Source organism: Carya illinoinensis, chromosome 13 (assembly GCF_018687715.1).
Source record: "Carya illinoinensis cultivar Pawnee chromosome 13, C.illinoinensisPawnee_v1, whole genome shotgun sequence".
In the NCBI taxonomy this organism is placed as follows: domain Eukaryota; kingdom Viridiplantae; phylum Streptophyta; class Magnoliopsida; order Fagales; family Juglandaceae; genus Carya; species Carya illinoinensis.
The window spans coordinates 7,028,718-7,054,031 of NC_056764.1; the positions used below are offsets into that span (position 1 = coordinate 7,028,718).

At 36.1% G+C, this 25,314-nt stretch overlaps 4 protein-coding genes across 4 annotated transcripts; 2 read left to right on the forward strand and 2 right to left on the reverse strand.

Annotated features, from left to right (window-relative positions):
* Positions 1-3,800: 3,800 nt before the first annotated feature.
* Positions 3,801-6,778, forward strand: LOC122290893 (cation/H(+) antiporter 4-like). The gene is made up of 2 exons (XM_043098574.1): positions 3,801-4,670; positions 5,639-6,778. Exons 1-2 carry the CDS (start codon positions 3,801-3,803, stop codon positions 6,776-6,778), a joined length of 2,010 nt encoding a protein of 669 aa, XP_042954508.1.
* An 857-nt stretch (positions 6,779-7,635) lies between these two features.
* LOC122290894 (GDSL esterase/lipase At2g30220-like) lies at positions 7,636-9,003 on the forward strand. Its single transcript, XM_043098576.1, has 3 exons — positions 7,636-8,256; positions 8,434-8,695; positions 8,798-9,003. Exons 1-3 carry the CDS (start codon positions 7,636-7,638, stop codon positions 9,001-9,003), a joined length of 1,089 nt encoding a protein of 362 aa, XP_042954510.1.
* A 554-nt stretch (positions 9,004-9,557) lies between these two features.
* LOC122291794 (exocyst complex component EXO70B1-like) lies at positions 9,558-12,065 on the reverse strand. The gene has a single exon (XM_043099771.1). It carries the CDS (start codon positions 11,791-11,793, stop codon positions 9,856-9,858), a length of 1,938 nt encoding a protein of 645 aa, XP_042955705.1. The 5' UTR covers positions 11,794-12,065; the 3' UTR covers positions 9,558-9,855.
* Positions 12,066-13,458: 1,393 nt separating this feature from the next.
* LOC122292035 (sorting nexin 2B-like) lies at positions 13,459-19,213 on the reverse strand. Its single transcript, XM_043100204.1, has 6 exons — positions 17,907-19,213; positions 17,263-17,472; positions 16,750-17,010; positions 15,063-15,149; positions 13,875-13,966; positions 13,459-13,780 (listed from the first exon to the last, which is right to left on the reverse strand). Exons 1-5 carry the CDS (start codon positions 18,963-18,965, stop codon positions 13,886-13,888), a joined length of 1,698 nt encoding a protein of 565 aa, XP_042956138.1. The 5' UTR covers positions 18,966-19,213; the 3' UTR covers positions 13,459-13,780; positions 13,875-13,885.
* Positions 19,214-25,314: the final 6,101 nt, after the last annotated feature.

Here is a 25,314-nt window from a genome sequence, read left to right on the forward strand (position 1 = left end):
GTTGGCCGACATATGCATAGTGTATAGTGCTAGCATAGTGAGCTAGCATAGTCCCCTTTGTACGCCTATATATATCGTTGAATTCTTTAAGAAATTCATAAGTTTCATAACTTCTCTGAGCTCTATCTCTCTCTCTCCTTTTAGAAAGTTTTATAACACACATGTAGAAAAAAAATTTCTTGCGTTTCATGTATATTCGATTCACGTTTTTTTTAACTTGCGTTTCAGATATGTAGAATTTTTTTTTTTTTTTTTTGCGATCTGTGTTGCTAGGGTTTTTTAGTTTCCGGTCCAAGTTTTTTATTTTTCCTTTTTTTTTATTTTTCCCACTTTTTTTCCTTGTTCTTCTATATATTTACCTTTGGATTTTTCACTTCTACAAAACAAACTTTTTTCTTTCCATCTTTGTTCCCTATGCTTTTTCTGTTTTCAGTTCGAGTATTTTTTTTCTTTGCATTTGATTTCTTTCTTTTTATTCTTGTTAGTCGGCATTTTTTTTTGCATACTAATTGGTTTTTTTTTTTTTAAATCTTAGCAGAAACGTTCTTTGGTCGTTTCTCACTCATAAAGTGCCAACAAATCAGAAGACAACAAAGATGGGATTTGTTTTATTTGTTTGATTTGTTTTGGGATATTTTCTGTAAACCACAGATGAAAAATATGCAAACATCCTTTTTATTCTGTATCTATTTTTTTTTATCCTGTCATTCATATGCATACCCATATAATTATAATGTAATTATATGTACTGAAATATTTGATTCATGCTATCCCGAAAAAATAAAGAATAAGAAGCGTACCTACAACTGTTGAGATTGAGGAGTGCAAGAAATCGAAAGACCCAAGCAATTTTTTTTGTGTTTTGAGAAAGTGAGAATACCGAACACAAATTGAAATGAAATGCAAGTATCAAGTTTTAAACTTGTGGCAGACGAAAGGATAAGATTTTAAGTATAAAAAGACAATAATATTTAGTCGGTTAAGTAAAATGGTAGCAAAAATAACTAATTAAACAATAGAATGAGGGGCAAAATTGAAAATAAAATAGTGGGTTAAAAAGTCAGGCGGTAACAATGTGGAAGGACCAAAACCTCTCGTCGGCAAAAAAAGAACAAACTAAAACGAGTGTAATTGTCAATCAAAATAAAGGATTAAACTGAAAAAAAAAAAAAAAAAAAAGATTTAGACAAAAATACTGTAGATAACCGATTTACACTTTATATATTAGTATAGATATATTTTTGTTTTTTTCCTAAAAATACTAACAGCCATAATTTAAGACTTTGAGGCCAGGTTGGTCATGTCCGATGACGGATCCCTACAAGAGTGGTCGCATGAATAGGGTCCGGTCTTATGGAGGTGGCTTGCGAGAATCCAACGTACGCTTCTCCGGTGTCACTCTCACTTCATTTTTTTTTTATTTTTAAAAAATTCTATTTATAAATAGGTATATACAAATAAGAAAAAATATAATTATAAGTATAATTTTATACTAATCTGTGCATCAATGTAATGTGATTGGTTAAAAAGTAGATTTTATTAAAAATAATGTTAATTTAAATTTTAAGTATGAATAAATCAGTATTGATATACAGATTAGTGCACAACTGTTCTTATATATAACAAAACTCTATAAATAAAACATGCACCTTTCATGTCATTAACATTATAAAATTTGATTTAAAAAAATTTAAAATTAAAATTTCTTATAAATAAAGTCTTGTCATGTCCTTGACATAATAGAGAATTCCGTACATACCAGCTTATAAGTAGAAGAAATCTTTTTCATTTTATTTTTTAAAGATCAGGGATTGACGGTGGGAAGTGGCATTTAACTCTACTCAATATTTATGTACATTGATATATAAGATTTGATATCAATTTTTTTGTGACATAGCTTGTGCTCGTGTCCATTTGACTTCATGCGTGTTTTTTTAGGATTAAGTCCGTGTAGTATTAAGTAACAGGTGACACCGTCATGATCCTATGAGCTCAACACGTGTCAATTATTTTTTCAATAAAAATTATTAAAGATTATTTTTTATTTTGAATTTTGAAAATAAGAAAAATAATTAAACACATAGAAGCCTCACGGGATGACACATGTCATTCGTTCATTAAAATGGACGACATGCAAATGTGACGGAAGGATCTTATCCGAATTATATAATACCACATAGCTAGGGAAGAAAAACACGGCAAATGTGAGCTGTCACTTGGCATGAGCGGCAACAATGGATCTGATCGAGCTTCAAAAATCCCACCAGGCCCGGCCCATGTTCTAATTTGTAATTTTTAAATATCTTTCAGATTGAATATAATGAGTGTGGTAATCACATTACATATTCTAGTTGGGTAGACGTAAGAAATGAGAGATCATATGAGATGAAATTTAAAAATTAAATAAAATATTATTATAATATTATTTTTATTTTAAAATTTAAAAAAATTAAATTATTTATTATATTTTATATATATAGTAGTTTGAGAAAGTTATAATGATTAAATGAAATGAGATAGTTTGATTTCATGTATAACCAAACGGTATGATCTTATGATTTGATTAAAATCTAAATGCTCCTAATTATTTGTACATTGGGATGAATTTTGTTATATATGTTCCTAATTAGTTGATTATTATTTGTACATTGGGATCTCACGATAAAAAGCCTCGTTCTAGAACCGATTCATGACCCGTCATTGTAAATAGTATTGAGGGTTTGCAACAAAATATATATTAGTTTTCAAAGATTTATTCCAAGCCATGAAATAGATAGCTAGACATATTTTATATGGAATGTTCCTGCATGCGCGCAGACAGCTTAAGTGATATACGTATGTATAGATAGAGCTGCTAATTAATAATTAGTTTTGGTAAATTTATAACGACAGTAACTAAGGTAATAGTACGATCGATTTCTTACCTGTATGCAGATCTTGACTGTCTGTTTGACTATTTTCAACGGCCAATTGTGTGCCAGGAGGTGAGTTGGTGCCATAACCTGTACTTGCCCCAAAAATAGCTAGGCCTGCCTTTCGGATCGAGTTTATTGATATTCTTAGTGCATGCATGCATGAATGGAGTAATAGATCATAGAGTTTTGCCTTTTTTTATTTGTTTCTTTCGATCTCAACCCCATTTTTGTTTTTTCACAATCAATTGATTTGTGGGAAGAAGGAGCTGCGCGCTAGCAAGATCAGATAAGAAAAATTAGATCAAACCCACATCCCCGGCCGCATGCATGGCAGGACAAATATCAGCTCAACCGCCGTCCAGCTTTGGATCATCGCCCTCACTCTCTTTTAATATAAGCAGCCCTATCACCTTAAAAGAATGCGTTGAGCTTCCCTGTTCGGTGAATTCAGCAGGTTTCAGGACCTACTTTCCTAATTTCGAGACAATGTCATTTTCATTGCCACAGCTTGAGCTGCAGATGATTCTTATTTTTGCCATCACGCAAACCTCCCATTACATTCTCAAGCCTCTTGGAGTCCCTCCATTCACCTCACAACTTATTGTGAGTATATTTTTTATCTTCCATTTCCTGATCATCTCCGTATTTATAATATTTATATGTTTGATCCAATTGAAGTGAATATATATTATATAGGTTTTGTTTAATTTTATATATATATATATAATGTGAATTAATGATCCGCAGGCTGGCATAATCCTTGGTCCATCCCTCCTGGGGCGCCTCAAAATATTCGAGTCTTTATTTTCCATTAGAAGTCAAGAAGCACTTGGCGTACTTGCTTTCCTTGGTCACGCACTCTTTTTTTTCCTAAGTGGGGTGAAAATGGATATGAGAGTGATAAGTAGAATGGGAAAAAAAGCGTTGTGGATCGGTATTGCTAGCATGTTGGTGCCTTTGCTAATTGGCTTGTCAATGCAAATGAGATTCAGTAGACCATGGCTAACAGATGAAGAGGCGTTCACCCTTCCATTTCTAACAACAGTACATTGTATGACTCCATTTCCGGTTGTTGCTTACCTTCTGGAGCACCTCAAGATCCTAAATTCTGAGTTTGGTCAATTAGCCCTATCTTCAGCATTGGTCGGCGACCTGTTTAGCATGTTTCTTATTGTTGTTTCCACAGTGACATCTGCTAGCAAGGAGAAGGGTATCCCTTTCGCTTTTATAGATATTGGATCAAGCATTCTTTATATTTTGATCGCTACTTATGCCTTAAGACCAGCAATGTTTTGGGTTGTGCGCCAGACACCGAAAGGTAGGCCTGTCAAAGGCATATACATTCTCGTCATTGTGCTAATGATGTTTGTATCCGGCTTGCTTTCTCATTTCTATCAGATGAGTTTCTTCTTTGGACCTTTTGTTCTGGGTTTGGCAATTCCAGATGGACCACCTTTGGGGTCAGCTTTTGTTCACAAATTCCACAGCTTCACTGAAAATGTGTTGCATCCACTCTTTGTGACTACGTGCGGGATGAGGACGGATCTTCGTTTAATCACCAATTCCATTGACAACTTCATGACACCCAATGTTGCCATAATTGTTGCTACTTTTGTGGGCAAAATGGTGGTGTGTTTTTTTCCTCACGTCTGCTATAAAATGCCCCTAAAGGATGCTCTTGCACTCACTCTCGTTATGTGTTCCAAAGGTGTTGTCCAGTTGTGCTACTATGTTACATTAAGAGATAACCTGCAGGTAATTATTCACTGCATTTCCAATCTTTATTAATTTTCACCGTTGTTTTTTTCCTAGAAAATTTGGAAATTCCCTCCCTCTCTCCTGATTGAATTGATCAGTGTACGTAGATCGATGCCTCCAATCTACAATCTATGCTCTTAATTTATGACGAATCATAAATATTATATACAGTAGTTTAGATAGTTTGAATGTGTAATATGACAGCAGCTTTGATAGTTTGTGAAACCAAATTAATTAGAGGGTGCAAATTAAAAAAAAGAAGTTTATTTCTACCAGTATTTATGAAGTATACAACCACAGCATTGCCGTATTTCAATTTTGCTTATTCTTTTTTTTCTGGCCAATATGATGATTTGATTTTTATCATGGGAAATTAGGAGCGTATTAGATGTTGTGAAATTATTTGTAAAGGTGTGCAAGTCTCTCTCATTTCATTTTAAAAAAAAAATTGTCAAATTTGAGACTTGTATGAAAAAAATCTATTTTTTAATAGTGGACTCTTCTTTTTAAAAATAAAAAATAAAAAATGAGTGCGTAGGATTTATATACTGTATGACTGCATCAAGCATTACTCTTAATTGTAAGATATATGGGAAGAACTAGTACAACTCAAACGAAACATTGATCCTATAGAAACATGATGGACGTAGTATGTTAATATTGCACAGTAGATGCTTGTAGGACATGATCATATTTAGCAGTAGACTCACATATACTATATGATTGCATCAAGCATTACTCTTAATTGTAAGATATATGGGAAGAACTAGTACAATTCAAACGAAACATTGATCCTATAGAAACATGATGGACGTAGTATATTAATATTGCACAGTAGATGCTTGTAGGACATGATCATATTTAGCAGTAGACTCGCATATATGTATAATGCATGAATGTTCAATTCTCTTGAAAAAACAAAGCCGATGATTTTTTTTTTCCAATTTATTTTTATTTTATTTTAGGTGGGAACCGTGTCAGACCAAGAATTCTCTATGTCGACTATTTCGATCCTATTGAATGCAATTATTGTGCCAATTTTGGTGAAACACATCTACGATCCTTCAAGGAAATATGCAAGTTACCAAGATCGAGATATTATACATTGCAGAAACGATGGGAATCTTCGAATCCTAGTATGCATTCACAGACCTGATAATGTTGCTGCCATAATCAAACTACTAGAAGCTTCAAGCCCATCTTCAGAAAGGCCCCTTAACATTGATGTGCTTCACCTCATCGAACTGATTGGCCGAGCATTCCCAACATTTTTCTCCCACCAAATGCAGAAAAAGAGTCTTCCCAAAGCTTCCTACTCAGAGAATGTTGTTCTCGCTTTCAATCACTTTGAACATCAGTACAAGCCTTGTGCTCTATCGGTAGACGTTTTCACAGCAATCACTCCACCCAAGTTCATGCACGAAGACATATGCAGCTTTGCATTGGAAAGACTCACATGCCTCATAATACTTCCCTTCCACAGAAAATGGAACATTGACGGGTCTTTGGAATCGGAGGACAGTGCCATAAGGACCTTCAATTGCAGTGTCCTTGAACTGGCTCCCTGCTCTGTCGGGATCCTGGTCGATCGTGGCTGTTTAGGCAAGAGCTTAATGGTTTCAAGAAAGTCGTCGCCATCTTTTTCTGTTGGCATGATCTTCCTCGGAGGCAATGATGATCGAGAGGCACTAACTTTTGCCAAACGCATGGCCAACAACTCCAACACCAGCCTCACTGTGATTAACTTGGTTGCCCAAAGCAACCAGGGGAGTAGTGCTGCTGCTCCTCATGCTTGGGACGAAAAGGCTGATTCTGAAGTGCTGAGGGATGTCAAACTTAACAATGTAGACAAAGAATATGTGATATTCATCGAGGAGGTTGTGAAAGATGGGCCTCAGACGGCTTTGATGGTTCGTTCCATGGCGGACGACTACGACCTTATTATAGTCGGTAGACGATACAACATAAACTCCCCTCAGACTACAGGGCTTGTGGAATGGAGCGAGTTCTCGGAGTTGGGGATTATCGGAGACTTGCTCACTTCCTCAGATCTCGACAGTAAAGCTTCTGTTTTGGTGGTGCAACAACAACAAAAGAGGAAATAGGAACCTAGTCTTTATTAGCCGGGAAAGCTCGGTTTTCGTCTCCTTTTAATCTTCACAACATACACTCCAAATGTATTCCATCTTCTCAAGGTTTTTTTTTTTTTTTTGGCAATAGTATAAAAAATCAATTAAATGCGTCAGAAGTTCTGATTGTATTTGAATTTTGAGTATGAAAAAAAATGGCATCCCATAAATTGTGCACCTTCTTATTTCTTAAATTAAAGAAATATCAAGCATGGCATTCGGCGAGCCATTCATGGAAGCCTCGGGCTTGAAATAACCCAAAAAATTAAAAATTAAAAATTAGAAAAAAAAAAAGGGTAGAAAATGATTTGAAAAGGAGACTGTGTATTGGTAGTACAATCGCTTCAATACTCGAAGCTCTGCAACTGGAAAGGAGAATCTATCCTGTTATCCTACAGAGACCAGAGCAATGCCCTGACACACACACACAAACACACAGAGGTGAAATCGGTCATACGTGGCCCAAGTAGGTCAATGGGATCGAGTGATTCTGTGGTTTTGGGCTATGCTCACATTATTAATTGAAAAACAAGCAACCTCCACTCCCAAAAACAATAGCTTAAAATTTCGACTGCCATAACTTGGATTTAAAGACCCAACTAGAAGTACAACTCAGAAACAATGCTGTACAAATTCAATGCTCAACCTCACAAATGATATTGCTTCTCTTAAATATAAGAATTAAGATTAAATAACTTGACATATAGGTCAAAATCTCACAGCACCTGAAGATATGTCCTCCAAACTAAAAATAGTAAAAAATTGAGTGTTCTATTCTTTTTAAAGCATATATATGCTAAGCTTTCTAGCAAGGTTATTCGTACCCATTAAAAATGAAACTCTTGTCAGCTTCTTTTCTCTTCATCATATTCCTGGAGGTTCTAATCATCATCGGCAACACATGCAGAGCCTCAACCCTACCAAAATTCCCAGCCATTCTAATCTTTGGTGATTCAACAGTGGATACGGGTAATAACAACTATGTTGTCACCCTTTTCAGGGGGAACCATTACCCATATGGTCAAGACTTTCCCAATCATGTTCCCACAGGGAGATTTTCTAATGGAAAACTCATTCCTGACTCGGTGGCAAGCTTCCTAGGGATCAAGGAGAATGTTCCTCCCTATCTAGATCCAAACCTATCGAATGATGAACTCCGCACCGGTGTTTGTTTTGCATCGGCCGGATCAGGGTATGATGATCTGACAAGTGCTGCATCTGGGGTCATCCCAGTTTCAAAGCAGATTGATTACTTCAAAAATTATATTGAAAGACTTAGAGGGTTTGCAGGGGAAGCCGAAGCTATGAAGATAATTAGTGGTTCTTTAGTCATGATTAGTGCGGGAACTAATGACTTTGGTTTCAACTTCTATGATATACCCTCAAGGAGGCACCAGTTCAGCATCAGTCAGTACCAGGATTTTCTGCAGCAAAGAATTCAAAAGTTTGTGCAGGTAAAACATGCATCCTGCTCTTCATCTATGTAACCAAGGAACAAGTGTTTTGCAGATGATTTTTTTTTTTTTTTTAATGTCGGAAACATTTCCAAGGGGACTCACTCTTGCAGGGTGAACCCCTCAGATGAATGTTATACTGATGCTAACAACTAAACTTTGTACTTAAATCTATAGGAGCTGTACCAGCTGGGATTGCGTACTATGGTTATACCTGGGCTTCCTCCAATTGGTTGTCTGCCCGTTCAAATAACTGCCAAATTTAAGAATCCCCATGATAGAACATGCGTGCAGGAACAGAATTCAGACGCTCAATCTTACAATCAGAAGCTGGCAAAACTGTTGCCTAAGTTGCAGGAATCACTTCCGGGAAGCAGAATCGTCTACGCAGACACATATAAGCCGCTGATCGACATGATCAACAATCCACAAAAATATGGTAAGGGCCCCCCCCCCCCCCCCCCCCGCGTAGAGTTTTCACTAGGTTTCCTGAAAGTGTAATTTGTGGGAAACTAATAATTTTGTTTTTGTGGTGTAACAGGCTTTGTGGAAACAAACAGAGGATGCTGTGGAACTGGGTTTGTGGAAGCGGGTCCGCTATGTAATCACAATTCTATAATGTGTGCAAATGATTCCCAATTCTTGTTTTGGGACTGCATTCATCCAAGCCAAGCGGCATACCAGCATATACAAAAGTACCTAGAGGAGACAGTCCTTCCAGGCCTAACAAGTTATCAGAGCCCTTGATCTAATCAATGATACAAATCAAATCACTCATTTCATGGAAAACCTTAATTTCGTTTCTTCGGTGTCAAACAGATTTTAAAGGGGAAAATATAGAGAGCTCATTTCCTTTCCCAAAAAATTTAGTTTAATAAGTAACTTTCTTCTTGGCGGAGATTCCTCTCTATTGAATGTAGGATGTACGAAGGTAAAGAAGAAGTAAGCAATCTCCTTCAACCTTCAATAACTTCTACATTGCTAATCCTTTCGGCTTTGCCTTATCTCTTTCTTTAATTGTTAAATGCCATAAAGCACAAACCAAGATCTATAATACGGAAACCAAATCGCAGTCTTATCAAATTTGACTTAAAATGGGCAACAAAACCTTATTATATCTGCTTCAAATTAATGAGCACGCCACATACTCCGTTAAAATCTTAGCTGGTAATATGAGAATCTGTAACCTATATTCCTCCGACTACCATTTAAGTTCCTACTCTAATATGATCATCTAGTAAAACTTATAAATGTAGATATACATTTGAACCACACCCTTAGGCCTAAAATTTCTCTCAAAATACATATTAATTTCCTCGCGGATAAGATCTTATATGATTTGAACCATCTTACATATCAAGAAAACAGGTTAATTCCCAACATACTAATATAAACACCTATTTAGAACACAAACTTACAGCCTAATTTCAGAACAACTCAGATCAATGCGGCAAGCATCAATGATTTTCATTCACATATGGTACAAACTTCGCGTATAGGGAAGACAAATAATTCGATCACCATTCATACAACATAAGCATTCGTAGACACCAACACAAAGATGCTACATACACAACAACTTTTGGTGGTGGCTTACCTTCAGTTCCGGCGACCTGCTGATCCAGTATTTCCCTGAAACAGGCCGTTAATGCGAGCCTCAATATCCTCTGCTTCAAACTTAATATGCCTCTCCACATGCTTCCGTAGCTCTGGGACATTCCGGAGCCTTCCGATAAAGCTATCATATGCTGGCAACAAGAGCTTCACCACTGAGATCCTTAACTCTTCCCTTATCTGATCATCGTAAACTACCCAGCCAGATTGAACATCACATATCTCCTCAAAGGAGGTGTTGAACAACTTAATTCTATCTTTCATCGTGCTTGCAGCAAAATTGGCAGCTTGCGAGCCATTTTCTAGCTTCAGCACTCCTAGAACCTTATTCCACGAGCTTCTCTGGTAATTGGTGTGGCATTGCCGGATTTTGGCCGTGTGCTTCCGAATCCAATCATCGCCTAACAGCAAGCCGAGCTCACTATCCTTGACCTTATGAACTATATACCTCCCATTGTTCATCATGAAAAAATAGGACAAAGCAGAGTCCTTGTAAATCTTCGACTTGGCCTCCAAATTGCTCTCCAGTAGCTCCATAATCCATGCCATCTGAACCGACAATGAAGACGATGATGATCCTCCTCGATTGTTGTTAAGCTTCGAAGGCGGTGGAGGTGGAACCACATTCTCGTCGAAAACTAGCTCGAGAGATCGGCGCGATCGACAGGCAGCTCGAAGATAATTCATCACGTACCGAGTTATCGGATGGAGCCCGCCGCCGGGAACTGGTGCCTTTGCCGGGTCCCGACGGATCAAATTCTCCAATTCCATTAAAATAGCTCTGATTGCTTCTCCTAATCTCTTCCAAATCGTTATGGCTTCGTTCCGAAGAACCAAACAGTACTGATCCGAAAACACCGACTCGAACTCGGGCATTAGGTCTTTCAAATTCTCGAACACGTCGAGAACTCTGAACAACCGCTCCGGCGATCGACTCCGGATGGCGACCGCGTCGGCGAAATTCAGCAGCTGAATCGTTGATCCTCGGCATACCTCCATGAAGGAGAGGTCGGCGGCGGAGGAGAGCCCAACAAAGACACGGTCGCAGAGCCGTCGCTCGCTGGGGAAGAGGATACGGAGCGAGACATTCACGGCCTTGATCCACCGTTCGATCTCGTCCTCGAGGTCTGGCCATGGCATCTTGTGAACTTCCTCGGTGCTCAGCTTTTGCAACCCTAACCTGGACAGGCTTTCCTCCAGGAACTCGCGCCTGCAGCTACTGTACACGTGCGAGCACTCCTTGCCGAACCCTGCTGCCACCATACGCTTCGCTATCTCGTGGAGATCCTTGATCGTACCGGAGGGGAGCGCGTCAATGACTATTTCGTAGTTGGTGATTGGGTGCGCCACAGGGATTTCGTTGTCCACACCGTTTCCGATATCTCCTTCGTCTTCGTCCTCTGAATCAAAGGACAGGTTTCCAGTGGACTCGCCGTTTCGGTAATCGCGACTCAGCTCAAAGGACTCGCCGCCGCTTCCCATCAAGGACCTGAACTCGTCCTCCGCACGAAACATGGCTTGATGCATGAGGTCCTGGGCGCGTCCCAGGCACGCGCCGACGGCCTTCTGCCTGGAGACAGGGGTCCACTCCCTGATGGTGGCGATCAACTCGTCGATGGTGTCAAGAAAAGCCGCGGAATCAGCGGAGTCGGCCCAGATCGGGTGGTCAGCCTCCACGTAACAGGAGATCTGACGCTCGAGGGACTTAAGAGTGAGCTCGAGCGCGGTGACGGAGCCCCTGGGATGGTCGTGGTGGTGATCGTGATCGTCCCCAATATTATCGGAAAGCTTCTCGCGAGAAAACCTGCCGTCGAAGTTGGAGAAGATCTGCAAGATATCATCGGCCATGGTTTCGTTGTGGCCAAGCGTCTTGGCGATGTGCCGCGCCACAGCCAATAATTTTTCCTCACCATTATCCTCCATGGTGTCGAAGTTAGATTAATGATTACCGGTACTTGTAATCAAGGTTTCGTGAATTCGAGGAAAGGTAAGAGTAGAGATTAGGGTTGGGAAAATGAAGCAATTATAATATAGTAGAACATGCGAGGGGATAAAGACGAAGAAAGAAGAGGAGCGAGGAATTCAATTGAGTGGACAGTTTTTGGAAGAGATATTACGGAAAAGTCCCTCGGGAAACGCGGTTTGTGGGGAATAAAGGAGGAAAAAAAAGAAAAAGAAAAAGAAAAGCAGAAGAGGGGGGGGGGGGGGGGGGGGGGGGGGGGAGGACGTGGGAGGAAGGGAGGGAGAAGGAGGAAGGAAGAAGATGCAGCAGAGTCGACAAAGAAAGGATGATAAAGTCAGCGGTCGTCGTGTTAAAGACTAAAGACATGACTGACCAAGCGGTGTGGATTCAGTCTTTGACAGGGACAGGACAACGTGGAAAAAGCTTAAGCGGGCTGAGCGAGTGGCTTTTCTTTATAATTAAATAGATATTTGATATTTTATTTTTCTAAACAAATTTATTGTTATTCAAATTTTTTTTTAACAAATTGCAAATGTAGAATAATAGTATATATAATTATAGAGTATATAAATAAGGTGTGATTATTTAAAAAAGAGTAAGTTTTATTATTAAAAAATTAATTTTTTTAATATAAATCTCATATTTTTTTATTTTTTTCACACTCACTAATCATAACTGTAATTATTATTTTTTTTTAAATCACAATTATTATTACGACATGTCTTGAATAAATATTTATAAGTTGACTTATTAAATTATCTAAGATAGTACAAAATTTAAGATAAAAAATAATATTATTTTCTCTTTTTTATTTTTAATCCTTTACTTTCAAATCAATATGAAAAACGTACTACTAACAATTTGACATGTCGTGAAAACAATTTTATTTTTTAAGATTTCTCTGTGAGTCACATGTCTCGCCTACTTCTACCGTTAAAAATACTTAAAAATTATTTTATAAATGAATTTCTATCCTGTTAAGTGACCGAAGCATATATTCTATTTCCCATGTTGAGATGCAAATAAAAGTTTAAGGTAGTCTTTTTTTTATTTTCCGAATGAGTTCAAATTGAATGGAGAGTAAAGAGGGGGAACGAAATCAGAAGTCAATAGGCTGTGAGTATGGGTCGGGTTTGTGTAGTAGGACATAAGGCCGAAGGGGGCTATTCTCTCATCTACTGGGCTCTTGATCAAATGCACTGTAGCAATTCTTGTAGGAGGGGGAAGCCGACGAATATAATGGGCTTCTGTCCATAATTTGTGCTCATTTTTTCTTCCTCCCAAACAAAAGGAAACTTACCTTGTTCTTCATCTTCCTTGGTGCCTTGCCTTTTCCTCGATTGTACCACGTACAGTCTCGCAATTCCTCACCTATTTGGGCCTTCCTTCGCAGGCCTTGGAACGCTTCGATTTGGATCCCGTATCCATTAGTTACACCAGATTTTACATCCAACACTCACGGAGTACACATTCAACCACCTTTAAAAGATATTTGTAGCTCTAAGATGTGAAATAACAATTATTTCACACCTGTTGATGTAGTATGTTTAAAATTGCTGCTTCTACCTGCAGCCACTTAAATGACAACTATTTAAAATATATGACATAATAAGTGTGACTGAGGATGAAAAAATTTAAAATCAAGAACAATATTTTTCTAACAAAAGTTTCTGATTTCCTTTGAAAATTCTGCTGCAATTACTTATTTGCTATCTCGTGTTTATAAGAAAAACGCTCCCTTAAGTCCTATTGACTCGGGGTGTGACCCAACATCACCAATTCAAGAGTTGCCTAGAATAAAATAGGTAACAAGCAATGTACATCATGAAATCTGGCTTTTAAGGCCTGTAAGCAACCTTTATCATAGATACAACTTTGAGGAAGTCAATTTTTCAGAACCTACTAGTGCTCCATTTCCTTCATTGTTATGAATGTTAATGCTATTTCCTGAAAATTGAAAATCAATATTTGATTTTTTGGTAAGTGGAAATCAATCAAATATGGAGAAAAGAGAACAAAAAAGCCAAAGATTTGAATTTACAGCCACTTGGTTCAAGAATTCTCTTTCGCATAATAGCTTGTCTCCTCCACAACCTTTGTCCACACGTTGGCAATTTTCTCCATATATCCCACCTATCAATTGACAATAGAGCCTTAAACATAAGGAGCTGTATGGAGCAAAGGACTTCAAGAGAAATAGCTAAATCTTGATAGACAGAATTGCACTTGAGAAGCCATTAGAGAATACACATAACTTGAGTCAGCAGATTACACATAAGTTAGAGGGAGTAACTTTACAAACCACCTTCTCAACAGACAATGGTTTAACTGGCTTGAGTTTTTATAAGTACAGCAGTTTGGTTAATTCTTTTTCTTTTTCTTTTTCTTTTTTTTTAGTTCAAAGAAATCTGCAGGTGGAGTTGATGCTATATTAGAGACTGATCAGATTTAGAGCAGCAAATCCACCTTCAAGCAAATCGAGAGTAACAGAAATAGTTCAAGAATTGCTCCAGTCAAAAGATTCAAACACCCCAAAATGATTTAAGAATATCAACTTGATGCTATCTTGTTGTTCAATTTGAAACACAAACATTCAATCAATTTTATATTCTGTTACTCAATAATCAATAAGCTTTCTCACTTGAAGCGTGACATTTCATATAATATCATAGAGGCTATAATGATTATAGTCAAAATACCATAATATCCAACTATCAAGTAATGCACTTGCTTCAAAACCACCCCCCCCCCCCCCCCCCCCCCCACAAAAAACAAAACCACCCAAGTCACCACTTGACCATAACCAGAACATCCCTTTACAACGAACATGTTCCTGTGACTTAATCAAGCTCAAAATCTCTAATGACAAGCTAATTGTATCGAGGAGTCTATGATTACATACTTATTGGAAAAAAAAGGATTCTATGATTACATGTCACCGGTTCATAGTTATCAAACCAACATCTTTTAAAAAAAGGGTCATATGAACTATGAACAGGGAAGAGAAAAAGACAACAATTTCCCAAAAACTGGCTTGAATTTCTCTCAACCATTGATTTCATCCCCCTGACTATGCAACCCAGATGAACTCAAGTAAGAACAGCACTAGATCACATAGTGAAGCATAAAGGAGGAAAGAAAGAAAATAATTTGAAAAAAGGCTATGGTAAAGGAGACAATATGTTCCTGGCTCAATCCTCCAATATTGACAAAAGAAGATTCATTTTACCTGATTATGCACAAAACCTTTTAACATATTCAATAAGTCAGCTTCTCGCTCTTTGTCAAGCCTTTCAAGCTCACTCCTGTTGTTTTCCTGCATTTATATAAGCATTAAGCCATGAAAAGTAGTTAATGCACTTAATCAACAATGGAAAACATGAATTTACAAAATTTAAATATCATCACCTAAAATGGTAAGGCAACTAAAGATAGACATCTCGAACACATTTGGCAAAAGGATATCCAACATAAACTAAAATAAAAAGAAATTTTAGGACCTTTGGCATGATCTCCTAATCATACAACTTTCAAGACATCCACAATTTGGAATTGTATGACCATGAGAAATTATAGCTACAAGATATAGTCAAGTACTTATCCACCCTACAAATCCCGATAAATGCAATAAAATGTTTGCCAGAGCTCTCAATGAGTCACAAAGAACTCAAAGCTTCCAAAAACAAGTGTTAAAAAAATCAGTCTCTGCCCCACTCACACCTAGCTAGAAGTTTAAAAAACAGATTGTGAGACAGCTAGCCATAAGGCTTGGATGTCTTGTTTTCCTGTCAAAGCTTGAGAATTTTATTGGATGTAATTGACAAGACTAAGGCTACTTATGCGAGTACAATTTGCCCAAATTGGTCAACTACAGAAGATGGGAAAAGGTAACTACTAATTCCTAATCGGTAATAAGAACTGGATAATAACTCTGGAAATCAGGGCACAACATGAGTATAAAGACACCATAATTCAGACAAACCCTACCCAATAAGTAAAGGGCCAGATGGGCGGATGGCTCTCATCAGCTATATTGGATCAAATGTCGGCAGTTTCAGGAACTAAAAAAAGATCCAAGGATTCTTCCATTCCCCTCATTTCTCCATTGTCAATTTCTTTTTTTGATAGTTTAAAAAAAGATATTAGTAACACAAATAACTAACCACAAGTATTGCCAAACATACGTGCCCCACCAATAAACCATCAGCAACAGAAAATACTGGACAGCATTCATCCTACTGCCTGAAAAGTGATGGTCACATGAAACTGAGGATGCACGTATTCTTTTGCACCGACCACCAAGCTCCAACCAACTTAAAGCACCTGATAGATCATCTGGCCAAGGAAGCATAAATGTTCTCCTACACATCAATCCTGACCATCTTATCCAATTAATTTGGCTCATTCTAGCATTTTTTCAAGGATTGTCTCCAGAATTTTTAAGGTTAGGCTCAACTACTCATCAACCAACACCCTGAAACATACTTCAATGAAAGAGAATTCATGCCATCATATTTTTCTACAGCCACTAAAAAAAAGGATAAAAAAGAAGCTACCAAGTCACCAAGTCAAACCCTTCTAAGATTTGTTTACTAAGTTATTGCATTAAACACCTATCTTTTAAGATGTGCTTTCACTTTCCACTAGTTTAGTATTGGATTTACCAAGTGCAGCAAATGTCATCACAAGTTTAGTTTCCCCTTGATCACAACAGGAAATGGTAAATTAAAATTGTTGATGGATGCATTAGAATTCGAAAGGTCTGGTCTGAAAATCTAAACTATGCTGAATGGAATGTACAGAACTGGAGTCAAAATGAACATATTCTTAATTTCCACAAACTTGAAGAGATAAACTACAATCTAGACATGTTGAAAATATTTCATGATGCGAGAAAGGTTTAGGTCTGCTGATACCTTGATCCGCTGATATTCTCTAATTGCAATATTTTTGGCATCCTCTGTGGCTCTTATTGTCTCTTTCAAGTCCTCAATCTTGCGATTCCTTGATTTTCCAGGACCAAATACTTTAGATGATGTAGCCTCGAGTTTTTCAGCCCTTGATTCCAATGAACTCAATTCCGATAGAAGAGTCTGCACTGTCAGCAAAGCACTTGAGCGATCCGAGAACGCACTGTGGACAACTAACATTAGCCCAAGATATTCGTGAATGGTATCCTGCAATACATACAAAATAAATATCATTAGGACAGTGGAAGACTTCCTAAGGAGTGAAATGACTTTAAACAAAAATGTTTAGGTACACTTGTAAAGTCACAAATGAGTTAAGCCAGTGCAAGCATAACCACCTCCTCACACAATTGGCAAGCTTTCCATAGGAGGAACATCCACGTACACTTTAATATATACATATATATATTATTTATTACATTTCAAAGCATAGTCTACCGCAAAGGTTCGGTGATTTACCAAATGCTCGACAGTCTGAGCATTTAACTCCCGATAGAATCTACTTGCTTTGACAGCAGCAGTTGCAAAACCTTTCATGTCATGGGCCCGTGCTTTCTGAGAGTTAAACACGGCCTCCTCGTTCTCAAATTTTGTCAGTTTAATAAATGCCAGCCCTAATTCAGCCATCGTATCTCCCATATCTTGCTGAGCCTTGACAAGTGATTCAGCCTAACATACCATTCAGAACATGAGAAACAATCGAAAAATCACTTGTAGAGAAATGGATCACTGCAAGCATGCACATTTTACTAGCTTGTTTTCAAAACATGTAGATACCATGGTACATCAATGGCACATACCTTCGTATATGTTCACCCAAAAGATATCCATACCACCACATAGCTCTCTTTTGGTGTTTTGGTGTTGAGAGTACATCAACACTTCTCAACATACTCCTATACTATTCATTATTTTGTTATTACTTTTTACTACTTTTCAATATTTTATTATTACCTTTCACTTATTTTTTCACTACTATTCACAACATACCTCAACACTTCTCAACTATTAATCTTATACCAGCGTACATACAAATATACATTAAGATTCGCAGAATAGGACTGCTAAAAAAACACCAAGAATGAGCTTAACATATACATAACCTGCTTAGAAACATTGCTAAGTTGTTGCTCGAGATCATTAATTTTCTCTTTCCTTTCTATAAACTCCTTATCTTCCTCTACCACGAGAGGTCTCGACCCTCCCCAATCATTGGCAACCGACTGCTTCAACTCCTTGAACAACCTCAACAAGTCTCTCCCTCCTTTTGCAGGCTGCACCACCTCATGCGGTGCCACCACCACGCTGCTCTCCCCCAGCAACTGCTTGGGCAACTTCACCGCCCCGTCGAGCATCCTTGAAGCCACGTCCGTCGTAGTCGCCAGCGGCAGCTTCCCTTGAACCTGTAAGAACACCTTGAGCTCATCGCTCCGCTTGATCACCGGGTGCGCCGCCAGTCTCCGCAGGTACTTCTCCAGGGCCACCCTTCTCAGCTCCACGAACTCCTGCTTATGCATCACCTGACTCTCTACCACGCTCTTGTCTGGCCGAGGCGGTATGAAGAGCCCTCTGTACGACTCTGCCAACCGATCTGATAACGTGACCACGTCTCGGAACCGTCTCCGGACGCTAAATTCGACTCCTCCGAACTCCGGGACATTCGTTCTCGTCGTAATCAAATACGTCACGTAAGTTCCACCGCCCGGCACGATCGAATTCGAAGCTTCCTGCTCTTTCAGCGGATTCGACACCGTGATTTTCACATACTCCGAGTCCGTACTCGAAGACGTAGACCATGATGCGGATCTTGAAAATCTCCCGAAATTATCCAAATTCAGGCTATGGTTTTCGACTCCGTTGACGTCTCCGACATTATCCCCAAACGGGGGAGGCTCAAAGTAAGAGCTCTCCGTCGGGGAGTTATGGTATAGGTGATCGCGGTAGGGTGGCGGCGAGAGGATAGGATCCGAATCGGCCGGGGTGACGAGGATCGACGGCGCAAGAGGGTGGGATGTATCGGAGATCGCCGACGATAGAGCGCTTCGGTAGTTTGAGTATGAATTGCTGTCGTTCAACGGATTGTCGATGACGAGATTTTCCATTTCCTCCTTGGAGGCGTAAAGATGGGCTTCTTCGAACCCTTCGTTGTCCGAGCCCATCATTTCGTCGCCCAAAATAAAAAAATTTCCAAAACTGAAGCTTTTACGGTGTAAGAAGTTCACCAAGACCTAGCCAAGCTGGAAGATGATGATGGAGAAAGAGCGCCCAGCACGTGGCTTGAGATGCACAGCAGTGAGAGGGAGAGAAGGAAGGGCCGAAGAAGCAAAGATTGGCACTATGGATTTTTAGTTGGGAGCTCTGAATTCTGAAGGTGCTTTGGTCGCATTTTGTTGTTTGTTGGGATAAAAATTAGATATAGGAAAGGTAGTTCTGTAGGTTCAAATCGTTTTTTGTGCGGAGTTCTCAGCTTAACACTGAGCTGAGTTGGCACCACTTATCTATTCTGAAAAATTTTATCGGAAGTATTTCAGCATATATTTCTATTTAATTAATATATAATTCATTATTTTTATCATTTTATCTTAACTTTTAAATATATATTTAAATATAAGAATAATAGATTATATATTAATTAAATGAAGATATATAACGTAAGATTTTATTTTAGCATTTCTCATCTATTTTACATATATTTGACTCTATATGAGTTCAAATAACCTTCTTTACGTGATACGTAATTAATTATAAATAAATAAATTACCAACTATAATTTTATTTTAATATTTATCTCACTTTAATGAGGTTGTATATTAAAAATATGGTTTGAGTATTATTTTTTTTATAATAACAAATTTAAAGCCATTAATAATGATAGATCGCCGTAATAAAATAAAATTAGATAAAAATAAAATATATAACATATTCCTTTAAAATATGAAATCATATAATTTTTTAAAAAATTAAGAAATATTCATATATCAGGAAGAAACAATACAAATCTTGTCTCTCAAAATAACAGATAAAACCTTCATGAACCATCCTCAATCCATACCAATTCAGAAACTAATGTTTTTGCTAACTGAGTAGCAGCATCCTTTATTCCCATCTCTCCTAACAAACACTACTCTCCAAAATAGTTGTCTGGATAACGTGTGCTAGATACCCTAGAACAATCAACTTTGGAACAGATATTATCGATTAATACTTTAGCATCACCATCAAAAATAACATGAGAAATCACTAACTCTTGGCATAACTGCATGGCACATAATAAAGCATAACTCTCTACTTGAAGCATTGAAGGAACAATTGGTTTGGGAACAGCCAATATAACCTCTGCATCACCACATTGATTTCTTATAATAACTTCAAATCCTATAGAGCCCTCATCTGTAACATAAGCCACATCAAAATTAATCTTGTAGTAGGGATCCAAAGCTGGTACCCAAGAAATATTTTCGTCAGTTAAAACCTGCTCAAATGTAACTGCAAGCTGCTTCTTCCTATCTTGTATTACCTCATTAAATATATCAACTTCCTTCATTGCAAACTTGTGTATGACAATTGGACTTTGAAATTTATGTTCAAACACCCATCTGTTCCTGTGATTCCACAATTTGTGAAACACAGAAACAACATAGATCAAATGTTGTTCTTCTAATCTCTGCAATAGATCTTTCCATAAAGCAGCAAAATCTTCGTAATCTGTATGCCACTTCTTGCAAGTACTTGTATAATCCCCTTATGCATCTACTGCAGCAAGACATGTCCAAAGAACATGCAAAGTAGTTTCTTCTACACTGATGTAAACAGGGCATGAATCTTTTTCAACAATTTTTTCCCTCAGCAACTTGCCCATTGTTAGTAAGATATATTGAAGGGCTTTCCATAAAAACTACTTTATCTTGCCAGGAACCTACAATTGCCATAGTTTCCTCCACTACATACCGTCATTAGAATATTTTGAAGTTCGCCCTCTAGTTTGTCTATTTATCACAAGTTTCACAAAATAGGCACTCTTAATAGTAAAAACCCCTTTTGGAGAATTCACCCATACGAGCCTATCATCCACCTCCTTGAAACTTAATGGTAGACAATTAATTAGCTGAGCATCATCCTTATTAAACACTGACCCAACCACCTCAGTCTTCCACTCATGCTTCTCTTTGTTAATCAAATCTGCAACTTGGCATCACAGTGAAGAGAATTCATAGGAGTTTGTATCGTATAAGTAGAAGGTTGAGGAAGCTATTTATCATGTCATATTCGAATATTCTCACCATTTCCAACTCTCCACACAGCCCTTGCCTTAACTAAGCCCAAATACTTCTCCAAATATGAGAAGGAGAAGAGTCAATCTTGGACTCAAATATGTGACAGTTTCTGAAGTACTTGTGCTTGAAAATCCAAGATACTAAAGAGGAAGGTTTTTGCAAAAGCCTCCATACTTGTTTTGCTAACAAAGCTTTATTAAAACTAATCAAGTTCCCGAAACCAAGCCCTCCCTTATTTTCCACCAAACCTAGTTTATCCTAACTTTTCCAGTGAACACCCTTAGTAGCTTTGTTGTGACCCCACAAAAAATGAGATATCATAGCTTCAATCTCCTTTAACAAACCATATGGCAACTTGAAAACACTCATAGTATATGCTAGAATTGCTTGAAGCACACTTTTTATTAAAATTTCTTTACCAGCCTTATAAAGTAACACATATTTCTAGCTAGTTATTCTCCTCCATATCTTCTCTTTTAAACCTCGAAATGTGTTGTATTTAGATCTTCCCACTACAGTTGGCAAGCCCATATCTATAGTGATAATATAAGCGCGAATCCGCGATGTACAGTGTTAGGAACAGTAAATCCTTTTTTACCTTTTTTTTTTTTTGTTTTTTTCGTCCAACGTTTTTTTTTCCATTTTACCCTTCACTTTATTTGGCAATTACGGTAGTTTACGTTTTAGTTTTATTTCACCGACAGTTATTTTTGTCTTTTTGGCTTCCCACCGACAGTTATGTTTTTTGTTTTTTTATTTTCGATTTTGCCCTTATTTTTATTGTTCACTTCGTTGTCCTCAGTGTCGTTTTGCTTTGCCTGCTTGGTGTTATTGTCTTTTTACCGTTAATTCTGATATCTTCATCTGATAAACTGAATTGAACTGCAGTTTAAATATTGAAATTTCTTTCATTTCGTTGTGGCTTTCTATTGCGTTCTACTCTCTCAGTCAGCCATTGAATTGTAGGTACGTTTTTATTATTTTCCTCAATATATTGTAAAAATGAAAAGTATAGTTGCAAGCACAATTGTGCACTAATCTGTGCACCAATATGATGTGATTGGTCAAAAAGTAAATTTTATTAAAAACAGTGTTAATTTAAATTTTAAGTATGAATAAATCAGTGTTGGTACACAGATTAGTGCGCGACTGTGCTTGTATGTAGCAAAACTCTTGTAAAAATTAACTGTATTGTATGAATGAATGAATTTCTTACATTATATAATTAGATGATATGCATATGTATTACAGCAAAAAAAAAAACGAAAGATAAAAACTATGTTTGCATATTTACATCTTTATTTACAGAGTAGACTAAACAAAAAAATTTAACGCATCATACAAATTCAATCTTCTGAAATTTCATCTTCTGATTTGTTGTTGTGTGATAAGAACAGGAAAAAAAACACAGTTAGAGTCAAAAAACAAAACCCACTTCCAAAATTTTTGAAAAAAAAAAAAAACTATCGGATTAAAAAAATTCGCTCTACATGTAAAGTATATCTATAGTGATAATATACATCAATACACCAAAAAAATGCACAAATGAAAAAAATTTCACCTTCCGGCGTGGCCGTGCGCTCCCACTAGTGGTCATTTGCAACGGATGTGAACGGCGATGTGAGGGACACCCAACAAACAATAGATTCAACCGAGAAACCCAGAAATATCCATCAGGAAAAACAAAATCTTCATTCAACAAAAAACAATAGATCCAAATAACAAACCGAAAATTTTGATCAAATAAAAAAAATAAAAATAAAAAACCAAAAAATCAAAAAATATCACACCTTCCGCGGTGGTCGTGGCCTGCTACGCGCGGCCATAGGTTGCGGATCTGAGCCACGACGTGAGGAAGAACCAACAACGAACAAAGAACAAACCGAAAAATATCCATCACAAAAAAAAGAGACCCAAACAGAGTGCCTTAATAGACACGAGATGCTGAAATATACACAGAGAAGCCGTGAAGGATGAGTCGTTATCACCGGCTAACCACGACGAATGGGAGGATGGTGCTTCACGGCCGTAGATGTCGTGGTCGTGGTTGTTGTACAGATCTGAAAATTTCAAACTTCAAACAACAAAATCGGAGACAATAAGAACAAGATAAGACGAGACAAAAATAAAAACAAAACACGACAAAGAAAATCAAACAAAAACAAATATGTTCAGATCTAAAAGGAAAAACAAAAAAAATGAAAAACCGTAAAAAAGAATCTCGATCTGAAAGTATGAAAAAACAACAAAAAATATACCAAATAAACAGTTCAGATCTAAAAGTTAAAAAAAAAAAAAAAACTTTTTTTAAATTATACTCTAAAGAACAATCTAGATCTAAACGCACAAAACATGAAAAAAAAAAAAAAAAACCAGATAAACGGAATAGATGAGTGCTGCGAACGAAACTACAAAACGTTAAAACAAGAAGAAAATATAAACATAAATGAAGCAAGAACATGAAAGCTATGAGAGAGAGAGGCAATTGAAGATGAAAGGAGAAGGGAGAGAGAGAGAGAGAGAGAGAGAGAGAGAGAGAGAGAGAGAGAGAGAGGCAACAGAAGATGAAAGGAGAAGTGGCCGAAATGTGTGGGTTAGGTTTAGAAATGTTTATACATGGCTTCCTAGAATTTCGGTCAAATTACTTTTCTGCCCTCTTATGATTTGTTTATCATCAGATTATTTACTTATATATCTATAGTGTATTTATGTGTATATCTCTATATATATTATCACTATAGATATCTAGCTATACAGACCTTTCAATTATATATATAAATATTTATATATTTATATATTTATGGTTATATTATATAAATATATATTTATATATTTATAATTATTTAAACTTTCTATTATATTTATTTACTTTCAATTATCTACACTTTTAATCTTACTTATATTTAATATAATTTTAAATAATGATTTTAAAAATAATTTAAATAGTTATGGAAATATAAAAAATTTAATTATATAAATATTATCATACCCACAAAAAAATTATTTAAATTTTTTTTTTAAATATTCACTAGAGAATATTTACTAAAAAAATACAAAAATATTATTTTAATATAATAAAGAAATGATAAAGATTGACATATTGGAGGGTTTTGAAAATTGAGTAAAATATGGAGAAAATTTTTTGAAATTATCATTTTTAACTAAATTATAAATAATTTTATGAGAAAGTTAATGTGAATGGCTTTATAAGATTAGTTTTTTATTATTTTTTCAAACTTGTCTATTTTGGTTTTTGTTAGATTTTTTTTTTCATCACTTACACCGCTTATACGTTAGTATAAAATTAATTTTGAATATTATTTTTTTATTAATATTTTCTTCTAATCATTTAAACTTTTTATTATATTTATTTACTTCCAATTATCTACACTTTTTTATCATAATCATATTTATTATCTTTTTAAATAATAATTTTAAAAATAGTTTAAATAATTATGGAAATATAAAAAATTTAATTATAAAAGTACAAAAAATGATTTAATTTTTTGTTTAAAATATTCAATAAAGTAACAATTCAAAAAATAGGAAAATATATTGAGTTCTTAAAATTCTAAATACAACTAAGATAATAATAAAAAAATAAAAAAATATTATTTTAATAGATTAGATAAACAATAGCAAATCAAATGTTATAGGTTTTCAAAAACTAAGTAAAATTTGGAAAAAAAAATTAGAAAATCTCATTTTTAGCTAAATTATAAACAAGTTTATGGGAATTTTAATGTGAATGGCCTTATAAAATTACTTTTTTCTTATTTTCTCAAATTTGTCTATTTTGCTTTCTATTAGATTTTGGGTTTTTTTTTTTTTTTTATCATTTACACCATTCATACATTAGTATAGGATTAATTTTAAATATTATTTTTATATTAATATTTTCTTCTAATTATTTAAACTTTTTACTATATTTATTTACTTCCAATTATCTACAATTTTTATTATACTCATATTTATTATATTTTTAAAAATATTTTAAATATTTATGGAAATATAAAAAATTTATCATATCTATTTTTTTTTAAATATTCAGTAAAGTAACATTTTAAAAAATAAGAAAAAATATTGAGTTCTTAAATTTATAAATAGAGATAAAAAAAATTAATAATAAAACAATAATAGAGTAAAATAGATAAAGAATAATGAATGAAATGTTAGAGGTTTAAAAAAAATAAGTAAAATTTTCCAAAAAAAAATTGGATAATGTCTTCTTTTGATA

Coding starts and splice junctions, on each gene's coding strand:
- LOC122290893 (XM_043098574.1), top strand. CDS start 3,801: ATGGATATGAGAGTGATAAGTAGAATGGGAAAAAAAGCGTTGTGGATC. Junction 4,671..5,638: donor CATTAAGAGATAACCTGCAG/GTAATTATTCAC, acceptor ATTTTATTTTAG/GTGGGAACCGTGTCAGACCA.
- LOC122290894 (XM_043098576.1), top strand. CDS start 7,636: ATGAAACTCTTGTCAGCTTCTTTTCTCTTCATCATATTCCTGGAGGTT. Junction 8,257..8,433: donor GAATTCAAAAGTTTGTGCAG/GTAAAACATGCA, acceptor TTAAATCTATAG/GAGCTGTACCAGCTGGGATT. Junction 8,696..8,797: donor CAACAATCCACAAAAATATG/GTAAGGGCCCCC, acceptor GTGGTGTAACAG/GCTTTGTGGAAACAAACAGA.
- LOC122291794 (XM_043099771.1), bottom strand. CDS start 11,793: ATGGAGGATAATGGTGAGGAAAAATTATTGGCTGTGGCGCGGCACATC.
- LOC122292035 (XM_043100204.1), bottom strand. CDS start 18,965: ATGATGGGCTCGGACAACGAAGGGTTCGAAGAAGCCCATCTTTACGCC. Junction 15,150..16,749: donor GAGAATATCAGCGGATCAAG/GTATCAGCAGAC, acceptor ATATAAATGCAG/GAAAACAACAGGAGTGAGCT. Junction 13,967..15,062: donor AAGGTTTTGTGCATAATCAG/GTAAAATGAATC, acceptor GTCAATTGATAG/GTGGGATATATGGAGAAAAT.